This window comes from Ammodytes marinus, assembly GCF_949987685.1.
Source record: "Ammodytes marinus genome assembly, chromosome: 3".
NCBI lineage: Eukaryota > Metazoa > Chordata > Actinopteri > Uranoscopiformes > Ammodytidae > Ammodytes > Ammodytes marinus.
This window is the reverse complement of record NC_137232.1, coordinates 7,768,742-7,783,686: the sequence shown is the minus strand read 5'-3', so window position 1 is coordinate 7,783,686 and position 14,945 is coordinate 7,768,742. Positions and strand designations below refer to the sequence as shown.

Below are 14,945 nucleotides of genomic sequence, written 5' to 3'. Positions count from 1 at the left end.
AGCAACCTGGAGATGTGAGAGTGAGACAACCCAGGCGGGGAGAAAAAGAAGTGTCTTGTTAGCAGCAGCAGTTAGTGTGGACAATATGAGAATGAGCGGCTGGTTGGTTGCCATCTGTGTGCTGCATTCAGAGGCCGGGTATTGAATTCACAGCATCACGCTAACTGGACGCTTGTTCAGAGAGCTGTGTGGCTGGAGCGTATTCGATTTAACACTCCGCGGCTAACACCAGGATTCCTGCACTGACTGCTGTGTGAAGAGGCTTTAACAGGTGAATGCTAGTCAGTTAGCACTGTCGGGCTAGGAAAGTAACAATTAGAACACAAACAAATACCTCTGAGTTCAAGGGAAACATTAAAACATCACTTTATTCTCCTACTTAATAGCCTTCTTTTGGCATAAAAAAGGTGGAGAATACACACAGTAAAGCAAGTAGACCCCAGGTATAATGTTAATGCTACAGCAGCCATTATATAACAGCAGTAGCTGTGGAATAAGGCTTGAATAACCTGTTAATGGGTGGGTGTACCTTTTATAATAGGTCCATGGTATGTCACTCACAAGCAAACAGTCTGGGGCCCTGAGGCAGTTGGCAGCTTTGACTACAGCACATAGAAACTCTTTCAGTTCACTTTTTCACCTGGACTTCATGCAAACCAGACTCTGACACAGCGTATTGATTGGAGAATAACTAAAGGCATATCCCCCATTTATTTAAACAGCAAAATGTTCTTGTGTAAAATATAGTGAATCAGGACTTCTATATCAAAAGTTTGTGGAAATAATCTGTTGAGCAGATGTTGCCAGGGTGTATCAGCATCACATCCAACGCCCACTTTATCTTATTACATATCTCTCACCACCACAGTATATTGGATTTCTAATAAACACGACATGGTAACGTTAGACGGTGGAGGCATCAACATCAACCCACTTTAAATATTTGAATGGCATTAACATTAACAACAATAACTCGGATTTGAATGACATCTAGCTGCTTCAATCCAGCGCCCTTGTATGTGTCACACAGTGAATTTAGCAGCAGCATATTGTCTTTGTTTATTCACACCTGTCTGGGGCTAACGTTAGCTTTCACTTTTGCTGATTGCTTTGTTTTTGTTATTGTGCAAGCAGGTAAGCTAGCTAATAGGACAGCTAGCAGAGGAGGTTGGTCATTTAATGAACTGCGAATATGACACTCTAATGTCACAGCCTATAATAGCAATTGATTAACCAGAATAGACTATTAAAAAGACAGGATAATTTCGGAACAAGTTGAACGGGAGACTCGAGTTTCAACCGGAGCGTTGTTGTCATAGTAAGTTTAGCTAGTGTCCTCATGCTAACTAGTTGGCTCGCTGCTATTACGTGAAATAACACATAACTAATCAGCGACCATGACATATTAATAGTTGACTTTCAATATACGATCTTACCGTGTAACTGAATCCGTTGTTCTCATCTGTTCCTGATGAAATTGTAGAGTAACGTTGAGCTTGTCATCTCATTTCCGTAACACATAAGTCACTAACGTACTACGTCACATGGTTGATGAGCAATGCTTGTGCGTACCACCTGATTGGTCCAGGCCATGGCCATTCGTGAAATACATGCAGGTACTGCGCCCATGATAAAACGGGTAAAACTAATTCAGAATCATAGTTCATTATGCATTGATTCATTTGAGGTGTTTATTCAACTAAACCTAGCCAAAACTCGAAACCCCGACGATCCAGAATCAGAATTGGGTTTAATTCCAGGTAAGTTTACACATAGGCCTACAAGGAATTTCCCTTGGTCTCTTGGGTGCAGTGTTTTTAACATGTCAATCCTAAACGCCCTATACAACCTATTTAAATGTATCTATCTACTATCTTTAATGTATGGACCTTAATTTAAATTAAGTAACCTGTTTTTTTTACTTATCATTTTTAATTAGGCTTATGACCATATTTGTTTCATGTTGTTCTCTGTAGGAATGCACTGACATTGTTCCCACCAGGTGTTTGTATCCAAAGGTTAAAGGATAAAGCAAACAAATAGTTAACTAAACTCAGTACCCAGCTTAGTATCCATATACTTGCATTCAGTTTGTACTTTTAAACTAAAACCCAGCTATTCATATCCCAAGCAAGCCTTCAGCAGAAGTAGGGTTGAAGATAAACGGGCAAATGTTGAAAAGTTAAGTCATTTTAAAAGGGTTGGTGTTATTAGGCCCACTTTAACTTATAGTGCAAAACAGCTCCACAATGCCCACATTTTAATTGAATTATTGTTGAGTTTCTTGGTTGTTAGTTTGAGTGAGTGGTTAATGTTTTGCGTAAAAAAAAGAAAATAACGTGACATGGGACAGTTACAATAAGTACTTTATTGGTTCAACAGTGCTGTCAGCAGCACCTGACACATAAATATACAGTTCTGACTTTGATATATTTACAGCTTGCAGAGAGACAACACAAACCGTCCCTTGTAGACATACATAGTGGTCTTAAGTGTATAATATTTTGGGCTGGTTTTCTTGTCCAAGCATGTATGGTCCCTGTTGAAAGATGTGGTTAAGTATGCTGTTTCTGTGTCTGCGAGAGAAGCCCTATTAAGTCTTGGTTTGTTTACAGGTAATGTTGTTACAACTTACATGTGCAAATCATTTGATGGTGCAGCAGCAGGATAAGCAGTGTGTTTTTTTGTGTGTGTGCGTGTGTGTGTCTGTCTGTCTGCGCATATAGAAGATCTGGAATGCTCAAATTGTGTGTACAATAGATATATATTATTCAAGCTATAAGAAGAAAAAGTGACATCTGATATCGAGTGTGTTCGGTAATCCCAGTTTGACATCAAGCTAAACTCATTTGATGAAGTAAATGCTATTACAAACAAATATTTCATTCAAATATGCCTCTTTTTGCTCTCTTAACTTGCATTGCAGAATTCATTGCTGGCATTTGTAAAATAGTGTCATTTCATAGATGCTTTTTATACTCAGTAGTATCATTTTCATTAAATCCTTCTGTATACTCTTCACTTACAGTACATCTGTGCACACAAACAGGCATGCTCACACACATCAACCATTTTTCATTCACTTGTAAGCCACAAACAGTAGGCCATCTTGTGTTCACTGCCAGGTTGTGAGTTTCTTCATTTAGCCATGTTTAGTCAAGTATCTGTTTTGTCTTTTCAAAAATCTCTCTGAAATGCTAAAGCTATAGTGCGTACAGCAGAAGGTATAAAATCCATGCGCGGTCACCGACGGCTTACCATATGTAGATGCACCGACAGTGTTGTTGTAGTTGTAGTTCAGAATTCCTCAAGGGGGCCACAGAAGTTACGAACAATCGCTTTAAGAGACAGATATTTCAAAATTGCCCAATCCGATCCATCTTCATGGTCTGTTTATACACTATTTATAAGAAAGAGAGGCTTTTTTTTTGCTTTCATCCTCAGTTCCCCCTAGCCATGCTGATATGCATAGGTAGCTTAAACAGGCTTAAAGTTGACACTTATTGACACCAACTCTCTCTTGTTTGTTCTTGAGTATAGTAATGGCTCAAGTTATCTTCAAATACCGTCCAATTTGACGGCAACTGTGTACTCACTGCATGTCATCATTCTCTTTACTTCACATATTATATACTGTACCTCAAAAAAACTTTCAAAGCTCTGTTTATATAGCAGCACCAACATTTTGTAACACCGTATCTCCTTTCCACCACAGTACATATTTGCCCTTTGTTTCCCGTGTAGGATTTATTAGACTCTTTCACTTGAGCAGGGATATGTCGTCAGCAAAGTCTCCGTGTGGGTGCAGGCAGCGGGCGAAGCGCCACTGGCACACCATGAGACAGAGAGGCAGCATGAAGAGAGCACAGATCCCCGCCATGATGTATGCGATGGTCATGAGGGTGGACTCGTCTGTCTGGGGGATGTTGTAGCCACAGTCCTCCAGGTCCACACCATGGAACGGGCCCTTCACCGAGGCTGTGCGGAACTCGTCATGCACTACGGATGAGGCAGGATAGGAATGGAGGTATTTGAGAAAAACACAAAGATAAGGGTAATAGATACTCTATGTTTCTAGTACTGTAAATAAGAGTAATATCGCCCAAACACTAAAAATCACGGCCGGATCTAGTGGACATATTTTTAAGCATGCTAAATCGAAATCTTTTTTTCTACCATACTAAATAGCAGAAAGTATGGGTATTGGAACGCAGCCATGGTCTTAATTAAGATACCATTGAAAAAAACCCTGCTTTTACTATGTTAGACTTTCTTTTGTTTTTGGGTAGTTCATCCATCCTAATATATCTTTAGTGAAAATGTTTCTTCCCTCCCTCCCTCCTCCTCACCATGGCATGTGCTGACAGCAAAGCCGATGCGTTTCTTCTCTCTGTCGAACACCACATAGAAGCCTTCCATGATGACAGCCCCCATCACTGTACCGGTGCTGGACTGGGACACAGCAAACTTATAGCAGTCCTCCTGGGCAGAGGCCACGTCTTCTACTGGACGCAGGTATTGCTGCAGAAACAAATAATGAAAAAGTAAAACACAGAGTTATAGTCCCCTCTTCATGATAGTAAATATGTTGTAATATAGAATTTCACACACTCGCCTAGAGAATGTTCCGGGTTTTAACATGTGTTGCGACACTAGAGGATATTGTTGTGACCATGTTGTGTTGTCTATGGCATTCAGTGACTCTGTTCATAGTATAACAGGTTATTTATAAAAAGAGAGATGGTAAAGGATTACTTTCTTTATATTTGCAAACCTTTGGGTTTATGCATGGTTATTTTTTGCTGTTATATATCTAGCAGGAATAACGAGTTTTGGTAACTTATTTTCATATTTAGTTTTTCACAGAGCTAACAAGGAACTGTGGATAAATGCCAAATATATTATAGACAAAGTGCTGTTGTTACATATGTTGTCCACCAGAGAGCACTGACTTGCTTACTGGTTTATTTATCATCTGTAAAATGTCCCAATCTGTACCTGTTTTGTTTTTTTACAGTCTATGCTCTGTACAGAGCTTTGTCCCAATTCTGTATAGTCAAATAAAGGATTCATTTTGTGTGTTTGTTCTACACATATGACAGTTAGACTCCTTAAACTAATTTAGGTTAAACTATCAGCCTCAAATCATATGGTTTTCCTTGGTGCTGTATGTAAGTGGGGTCTCTGTACACTCTATATATGGTGATGTACTGTTGCAATAGAAATGAAAGCAGTAGGCAGAGAAAGTAAAAAGCGTTTTCACTCTGCTGTCAGCAGCAGCATCAAGGACACGAGCCTCCCACAGGTTTACTGCACTGAACCTCGCCTCTAAATCTCAATGACAAATCTTATTCATTCCACTGACGTCAAGGCCCCCCTGAGGTGCTTTGAATAAAGCCACCTTAATGGCTTGTCAGGGCTTTACAGAAAATTATTTTTCCATCAAGTTACCTACGCCAGGCTTTCATCTTTTGAGGACTTTTAAAAAGAGTACGCACAAAGGATGACTTATTGTGACCAGACTTACTGTGAGAGTGCACAGGAAAAAACTAAAACTCTGCGCTTTATTCAGGATCAAAGGCAGTGAAATCACCCTCAATAACAAAAGATGTATGTGACGCACGGTAACGACAAACTTATTCTACTTCTAAGTATTATAACTTTTTAAACGTCCTTTTGAAGGTAAATATAGTGGATATGGGTCTTTTGGACATAACTTTAGGCTTTAGTGGTATCACTTAAAGGTGGAGTCAGAGATTCTGGAAAATGGTTGTTGTCAAAATCACGTTTTTGTCAAAATCATTGACTATGTCCTCTATGATCTACTATCTTCTTTGGTGCTGTGTGTGCTGAAAAGCCCAGGCCCTGTAAACGGGCATGTCGCTAGTTACGGTGGGCCCCCTTTTTTATTTACATTCCCGTTTACAGAGCCTAGGCTGTGTATTATCACTGGATTTTTTTTCAGCGCACACTTATTATTTTGACAATAATCGTTCTCTAGGATCCCAAATGTTATCAGAGAGCTGACCTGAGAACTCCCTTAAGAGAGCCTGTGTATTACCTGGGGTAGGATGGAGATTCTGAAGGACTGGTTGTGGTTCTCACTCATCAGGTAGAGGGAGATGACTGGGAAGATGTGCCAGGGCGTAGTCCCGGCCTGCCAACACACCAGCTGCTCCCCCAGCCAGAACCCAGAGGGGAACTGTTCTGTCTGAAAACACAGGGCAAGTAGGACATGCGTTAGAGTCTGTCCCATACTTTTGGTCACGATTCAAAGCTGGAGCTTATCCAATAGTTGTTGGGGGGAAAAAGTCCATACACATACAGTACAAGTCGATATCGTTTTCTAAGATCCTTAATCAACTCCCAGAGTCCATTTAACGATCTTTGAAGGTTGTTAATAACGTTAAGGATACACCTTACTACAGGCACACAGAGCAGCACCCACCCACACAGTGTAAACCACACAGGCACTACAGATGTATAATGGCTCATCTTAGACAATGGGAACTGCGCAAATTGAAGAAAAGGAAAAACTCTGATCAGTCAAACTAAGTATCTGGGCCAGTTTCACCTCACAGATTCTGCATTGCACTGTGTTTTTCCCCCTAGTACTAGTGTTATAGCAGAAAAGGTTGATCTCCACTGCAGTGGACATTAATAATGTTAGTAGCAGCTCAGCAGGCCTTTTTTTTCTCCCGTATTCAAGAACAACAAAATACATCTAGCCACTGTGGGTGTGCAGTAATACTCACTTTCCTTTTATTATTCATGTTCAGACAGGGGGCTGTAATTGTCTTCCACATTACTGCAGTTATTAATTTGAAATAAAAAAGTGCCCACTCCCACACATTTCCTATGCTCTTTTGAAAGATGTCAGACAGTGACCAACATCGAGACCAGTTAGCATAACTGTTATTGACTGTTGCACACTGACACAAGTGAATGATGAAATATGTTATTGCGTATTTTTATAATAATAGTAGTAGACCATAAATGTAAATAGTGTGTTAAGTCCTCAACCTGTGCTTTTGTAACGTAAGCACAGCCCTACCTACAATGTTTTCTTTCTGATACCTTAAGATAAATCATTGTAAAGTTGTAAGAATAGTGTCTTTTCAGGAATAATATTCACGTTAAGTAAAACTATTGTAGTCACTATTAAGGTATTCTTTCCAGGCTTTATACAGCCCCAATCTTCTTCACCAATTAGTCAGCCTCTAAATATTTTTTTGAGTTTTACAATGGTTGGCATCCAGCTTATTGGTGCATTACGGCCATTAAAAAAGTAGCCAAACCACACACTGCATGTTAAGCTTTTGCTCTGAGAACATGGTGATAAGTGATTACAACAAATGGAATTTAAAAAAGTAAGTGGAACATGGGGTAAAATAGCATCTGCTTTCTCAGGAGGGTATTGAAACAACAATGTTAATATAGATCCTTCTAAGGATATAGAATACAGAGTTATACTGTATCTATATATATAACAGTAAGGACTGACCGAAGAGGCTGCTTCAATAGCCTTGACTGCAGCCTGGAAGACCTTTCTGGGCAGTCGCAGGTTGGTGGTGCCACTGTCCACAATGCTCTTGTCATAGTTGTACTGTAAAAGACACACATTAAACAGTCACCTTACATATACATTTATATTTCAAAGATTGACCATTACATCATTTTATTTTAGTTGCTACAGCCATGGCTCTCCCCTCTGTCAGATCTCACCTCTTTACAGTCCATGTTGAGGTCCTGTCCGTTCACCTCGATACGTACGATGATGACCTCATAGTACCACTCCCTGCGGATGGGCGTGTACCAAAGCTCCCCTACGTAGAGCGAGGGGTCCACTCCTCCGATGATCTGAGAGCACAGGGGAAATAATATAATCCCGGCACTAGCTCAAAAATGCTTTTAAATGATTTAAATGGTGTGTGTGTGTGTGTGTGTGTGAGAGAGTGTGTCTATGCGTGAGTTACCATGCTGCCACCGACAGTAGCGCTGCCCAGGGAGTAGTTCTGGGTGAAGCCGGCTCCACACAACTGCAGAGAGAAGAGGTTTGGCACAGTCGTCTGGCGAACCAGGGAGTCAAAGAAAGGCTCCAGTGTCTCGTCAGGCTGGAGGGAGAGAGAGAGAGAGAGAGAGAGAGGGTGAGAGAGACAGAGAGAGAGAGAGGGGGAGAGAGAGGGTGGGAGAGAGGGTGAGAGAGAGAGAGAGGGGGAGAGAGAGATAAGTAGGATAGCTTTGTTTTTAAATGGTCAAAACCAAGCTGCTTTATTTTTGGCCTTTGACTTCTCATATCCAAAAAGATTAACTAAATCTCATCCGGCCGCTCTCCTTCCCGGTGAGTACATGAAGGTAAAAAAGGGGGCACTCGTAGCATAGTGGGAAGAGCGCGGACCATATAGGTTTGAATCCAGACCAGGGGACCTTTACTGCACGTCATCCCCCTCTATCTCCCCATTTCCACTCTGTACTCACTCCTTTCAACTATCAATAAAAAAGGTTAAAATACCTAAACAAATATAGGTATATAGCTATATAAAAAAATTAAAAAAACAGTAAATTGCTGTTGCAACTCCAACAGTAGTTACATAAAAAGGCGTTTTTTTTCTTATCACACCCTCCAAATATCTGATTGAATTAGAAATATCTATTCTACTCTAATTCCTTCACTGTAATACTCATATTACTTTTATGCCCTCAATAATGTAGTAGGCAGGTAAGATTTAAGGGAAGGTTAAAAAAATAGAGCCATCAGTTTATAAATGAGACTGAAAGAGAGCACAGCATCATATCATATCTGGGCACTACTGATATTCCCAGTTAGGCGCATGTACAGTATGCGAGCATGTATTTTGAGGGAGCGAGATATCCGCTGCTCGTACCCGGGCTATGTCTGCGTAGGCCAGCCCCAGGATTCCCTCCCAGTTGGATCCGTTGATGAAGAAGCGATCTGATTGGGTGATGGCAGCGATGTTAGCGCGCAGAGTGGAGTTAGGACCGTGTGGGACAGAGACCAGGTCTGTGCCCAGCTCCCCCTCCCATCGACCCTGGGTGTAGGGCACGTACACACTGCGGCCCTGGTCCCGGTACGAACTGGAGCTATGAGAGGCAGGGAGGGAAAGAGAGAGAGAGAGAGGGGGAAAGATGATAAGAAATAGAATAGAGGGGTAGGGAAGTTTGATGTTGTGATATCAAGGAAACATATTTTTACTACTTTATGGTTTACCAGTCAGGGATCATAAGGTTATTGTGAACAATATAAACAAAAGTAGAAAAACATTTATTTCAGTTTTTTGTCATTTGAAAAAAAAAAGTAGTAGCTACATAAATAAGATGTAGACTTTTGAGACTATGATTTGATAGTTTTAATACTAAACGAAACAAATGAGATTTGACTCAGATAATTGAAAATAATAACAAAGCCATTGCCAGTATATTGCTTGGTAAATCATGTTAGGGAATGAATGTGGCGACAGCTAATCAAGCGACAGGTGCGTCATCTGAAATGTATGACTTGTAATGTCAAAAATACAAAATTGCTCAAAATGAATGTGTATTTGAGCCAGCTGCGGTGGTAGCATTGAGCGCTCATGTCTCTATACTCACAGTGAGCGATGGTAGTATCTGCGCAGGAAGGGATGAGCGGCCGCCCCGACAGCAAAGTTACTGCTTCCTGTGTCCACCAGGATGTTCAACTAATGAGAAGAAGACCGACATAGAGAGAGAGACAGAGAGAGAGAGAGAGAGAGAAAGAGACAGACAGAGAGAGAGAGAGAGAGAGAGAGAGAGAGGAAGAGAGAGAGATTTATTAAGTATACAGCTGTGTGCGTTTTGCAAAAAAAAAATCAATAGGTTTGTTAAACTGACGCTGCTGGGGTTACATTGTGAAATCGATTATCTCGGAAGGGCACGTTTAATTTATATCTCTCTTGCCTTGGATACTGACGTGGTCATTTGTCAAAGTATTTACTGTGTGGGCTTTTTGACGTGCGCTATCAATATCTCTCATTTCTTTATACTGTGAAGGTCTTACAGGCTGTTTGAAAGCTTTATCATTATTGTTTTATTGGGGGAGGGGGGTGGGGGTCACTTCCTCTAATAACTAAGTCTCAGCAGCCACACCTCTGCGATTACGCCATCTCTCAGTCACCCACTCTGTATATATCTCTTCCTGGTATAGTATCATGTGCTGTTTCCTGTTGCCACTAAAACGTCCCTCCCCGTCCCCTCTCTCCCTTCCACTCTCTCCCTCTCTCTCTCTCTCTGTCCCTTCTACTCTCTCTCTGCCTCTCACTCTCTCTCTTCCTTCTACTCCCCCCTCCCCCCACCTCGTCCTCATCTGTCTGCATCTCTTTGTGAGTATCATATTTTGCGCAGTCAAAACAGTAAGTGAATGTGTGAATGTATGAATGGAGCACAATGGCAGCTGGCGATGAAGACTGAATGAAGGATCCAAATATACCTACTGTGTGATGCATTTTAAATGATACTTTACACTTTGCTGCTGTAATACACACTGCACGCATGTTGTCTGAGATACACCTGCAGATTTGAATGCGAGTAGTATTATAATTCAATTGTAATGTTTGTCAATGAATGCATTTTTTGATTCATTGTTTCTAGCCATTGATGCCGTGCTGTGGTTGTGTAGGTTTGATTCATGCGTTAAAGGTCCCTTTGTTACAGTGAGTGAAGCGTAGGCAAAGGCAAGCACTGTACAATTGTTACTGATTTGATACATACTTAACTCCTTGGTAGAGAGAAAACACACAGACAGTATGACACACACACTCAAACAGAGAACCCACAGCATGCTGTTCAATAATGGATCGGCTCTTTAAATATCCAGAGAAGTGCCACTGTCTCAAGGGCTTGGCCTGAAAGCCCAGAATAAATACTGACTTTGTCTACTTCAATCTGTCTTTTCTACCACACACACATACATCCATGTCAGTGATTCACACACACATAAACGCATACACACACACACACACACACACACACACACACACACACACACCTGCAGGTAGTGTCTCCACAGGCACCACTACTGTCAGTTATGACGCTGTACACACTCTATCTTCCTCTCTTGGCCACAGATGCTGACTGCTCAGGATTGATGTGTTTCTGCCATGCACAGCCTCTCTCTCTCTCTCTCTCTCTCTCTCTCTCTCTCTCTCTCTCTTACACACACGCACTCACACACACACACAAACTAAAGGCTGCATTCTGACACACTGAGACCTTGTGTCTTTCCCTGCCGTCTCTCTCTCTCTCTCTCTCTCTCTCTCTCTCTCTCTCTCTCTCTCTCTCTCTCTCCATCTTCCTGTCCTCCCTGGCAGAGTGCCTGTCTGTTCCAGCCATTATATTTGCCCTTCCACCTCAGATGTGGAGGAGAAATCATATTGCGGTTGCCCGAACAGAACAGGAAAGGGTTCCAACTTGCACCAATGAAGACGCAGCAAAATTTCAATCAAAATGTGGATTGGCTTTAAATGTGATGGTTAATTAGCTAGTCATAAATATCCAATACGTGTTCAGAGCATTTAATGCATGCATAAAGTATTATTTATCTTAACATGTCAAAACTAAAAACACATACTTGGGTTTTTCCTGATTGCTGTATTAACAGTATATTTGGAATACATTTGGCAAACATTTATACAATACCAGATGTGCTTTGGTGATGTAAGTTTTACAGCAGTAGATAACTGAAATAATTAGAAAGCAACCAGATCCTTTACAATTTAAATTAGCTTTTTGATTGTCTTTAGGTCAGAGGTCATGCTGTGATGTTTTGGCATCCTCTGGCCCATACAGACTTTTACATCAAACAGATATCCATTAAGGCCAGGACACACCAGCCCGATAATCGCCGTCGTCAAAAAAAAAGACGAATCTGTTTGGTGTGTGCCGTGAGCCCGTGACGTCGGCCGACGTAGAGGTCGTCGGGCTTGTTTTGAGCCTGTCGGCCGCCGATTGAACATGTTCAATCGGCGGCCGACCGTCTTTCATTTGGAGCAATTTGATTGGTGGAGGGCTAGCGAATCAGTGAAGCCCGGAAGTGAGGCGGGTAGCACAAACAGCTAACAACAGCTAGCCATCGTTTTAATGTGTTTGTTCGTTTCGTTTTGAGAGTACTCACATGCATCAACCCTTGTTGACTGCTCGACACCATGCTCGACACTCTCTGCTAAAAATTGTGCTCTTATGGTCCATAAATATAAATACGTATTTCTATCTATGTTTATGCACTAGAGAGATGTCCAATCATTTCCGGCTTTCGTATTTTTTCGGGCCACAATACAGATTAGCGCCGCCTGCTGTTATGGAGACATTACGTCCCGCGAGCGTACGGAAAATAAACAGTCGTCTCGGTGTGTTCTTTAGCAGCGACGGGAAGCTGGAGCTTCCTGAAACGGCCGACTCCATTTTTTTTGACGACGGCGATTATCGGGCTGGTGTGTCCTGGCCTTTACACACCAAGATGTTTTGAAGAAAGCATCACACAGACAGGGTTAATCAAGGCTCTCCTAGTAACACCATTTGAAACCTTAGCAACAGACATAACGTATGTTCACTATGCAGCAAGCAGCAAGGTGGTGGCAGGAGAAAGAGTGTTGGGAATTAAAATGGAAAGTGATACACATGTTTAGATGCAACTTCCAATGGAATTAAAGCCCCCCCCCCCTTTATTATTTCTATACCTCATTCCGTATGTCCATGTAATGCATACTGTATATATATATATAGTCAGTGTCCTGCTTGTGGTGAGGCTGGGGCTCAAATGTCACTATACTTTTTTGGTACCGCTACGCTAGCAACCAAATTGCTTTCTGTAGCAAGTTACAACAAAGCCTGCGTGTCGAGTATCGAAAGGTGGCACTGAGAACTCCCAGATTTTTTTCAAATGATCGTAAATTTTCTAGAATCTTATTTTAGGTCAAAATCCTGCAGGACTTGTTGATTTTATACACACATTTACATTTTGGAAGTTTGGCTTTTTGTGTTAAATTAAATGAATATGTTTTGTGTGAAAATGTTTCCATACCAACAGCATTGAATGGTTTTCAACTGACATGGTCCATTTATTCTCAAGTTTTTGTTCAAACTCCCTCTTTGTGTCAAACTTTTCTCTGTCTCTCTCCCCTTTCCTCTATCCTTCCCTCGATCACCTTCACCCTCTCTGCTTCTCCTCCTCTTCTACCAGCTCATCACTTTCTCGCCCTCCCCATATCCATCGCCCTCTGTGTGCCAGCCTGTACACTGCAGCTGCACCCAGCTGGCACTCCTCACTCTGCAGAATTAATGCTTCCATTATCTGTCTGTATCATTCGGTCCTTTCACACACACTCGCGCACACACACAGAGACACGTACGCACCATCTGTCAATGCAGGGCATCGTCTAAACTTTAAGTATAGGACAATCAGATATTATCTTACTGTCAAAAGGCTTTTAATTTTGTATTCCCAATTTAGAAATCTTATTAGATCATATGGTTATACAGTAAGTGTGCCATCAAGGTTTGTAATATACTTATTTTGATATCAACTCCCATTAAATTTCCATTGTATCTTCTGTAGTATGAGCTTGTGTGTGTGTGTGTGTGTGTGTGTGTGTGTGTGTGTGTGTGTGTGTGTGTGTGTTGCACCTAAATGTACCTGTTATTTTATTCATAATTGTATAGCTTGTGTAGTTGGTCTTAAACAGATCCATGCACAGACACTTTAACTGACATGATGTTGCAAGACTGAAAAATGCATCATACATTGTATGTCTGTATTGCTCTGGCAATAGTTTGTTTTGTTCAGTATAACTAATAATCTAAGCAGAATCAATTGAAGTGAGAACACAGAGGCATGGAGTGGAACACCAAAGATGAAAATGGCATGTTGCAAGGAGAGCCATGGTATGGGGTCATAAATAATACTGACCAGTCACAATTAATGTTATCATTTAATAAAGATGTATGGATCCATTTTCTAGGGGATATGGGTTTAATTAATTTGATGTTCTTATTGTAGGCTATATCTGTTCTGAATGCCATACAATTGTGATTACATTAATAACCTCCAGGCTGTAGCCTACGTTCAGGAGTGCTTCAATCACGCCGTGTAGCAAAACAAAAACCTTTAGCCTACCTTCTGCGGAGGAGAGCCCACGGCCATCTCCACGTAGTATCCCTGGCCGGACTTCCCACGCAAGTTATCAATCATGTCCACGAAGCTGATGCCGCCCGCTGCCGCTCCCCTCCGCCTGCGCGCCGCTCGTCTCCCCGCGTTGTCGCTCTCGCGGTTCACAGCGGCAGGTGGTAGAGGCGGCGCTGGCGCCTCGTCGCGAGCGCCTTGCCGCAGTGGCACGCGGATGGCTTGAGGCAGCAGGCCCGGGGCGTCGGGCGCGGATTGACCGCTGTTGAGCACACACAACGTCATCCATATGAAAATACTTGCGAGCAAGCGAGGAAGTAATGTCGAAGCCTCCATGTTATAGGCTACTCTGTTGAGTTGTAATTTGTTGACGTGTTTTGGCTTTGACTTTACGACGCTCAGTCAATTTGACATCCGGTCTGAAGTGGCACAGGATAAGAGATCAGGTGGCGTTGATGCTAAAAGGACGACTACAACCATGATGGCAGTTGAACCACAGATATGAAGAGGGACAGGTTCATTTGACGTTAGGGAAAGAAAGCAATTTCAGACCAAAACAACAAACCTAACACAAACTAGTCTAGACTGGAACTGATATCACCCTCATAATTAAGCTAAGCAAAGAAACCGTCGCTGTCACAGATAATATAAGGAGACGAGTAAAATGCAGGCTCTCCCTCCTCCGTGCTCGGTGAATCTTCAACCCGCAGGCCCGTGTGCTTTTCTCCGCGCATCATCATGTCAAACGGCCGAAGCCACCGTCGGTAAACAGGCTGGCCGGCGGGCTACCGTA

General features: G+C 42.0%; 1 protein-coding gene across 1 annotated transcript; it reads right to left on the bottom strand.

Annotated features, from left to right (window-relative positions):
- Positions 1 to 2,421: 2,421 nt before the first annotated feature.
- Positions 2,422 to 14,945, bottom strand: bace1 (beta-secretase 1). The gene is made up of 9 exons (XM_080025182.1): positions 14,147 to 14,945; positions 9,610 to 9,698; positions 8,886 to 9,102; positions 7,977 to 8,114; positions 7,726 to 7,860; positions 7,505 to 7,606; positions 6,062 to 6,211; positions 4,350 to 4,521; positions 2,422 to 3,999 (listed from the first exon to the last, which is right to left on the bottom strand). The coding sequence occupies exons 1-9, from the start codon at positions 14,486 to 14,488 to the stop codon at positions 3,761 to 3,763; spliced, it is 1,584 nt and encodes a 527-aa protein (XP_079881308.1). The 5' UTR covers positions 14,489 to 14,945; the 3' UTR covers positions 2,422 to 3,760.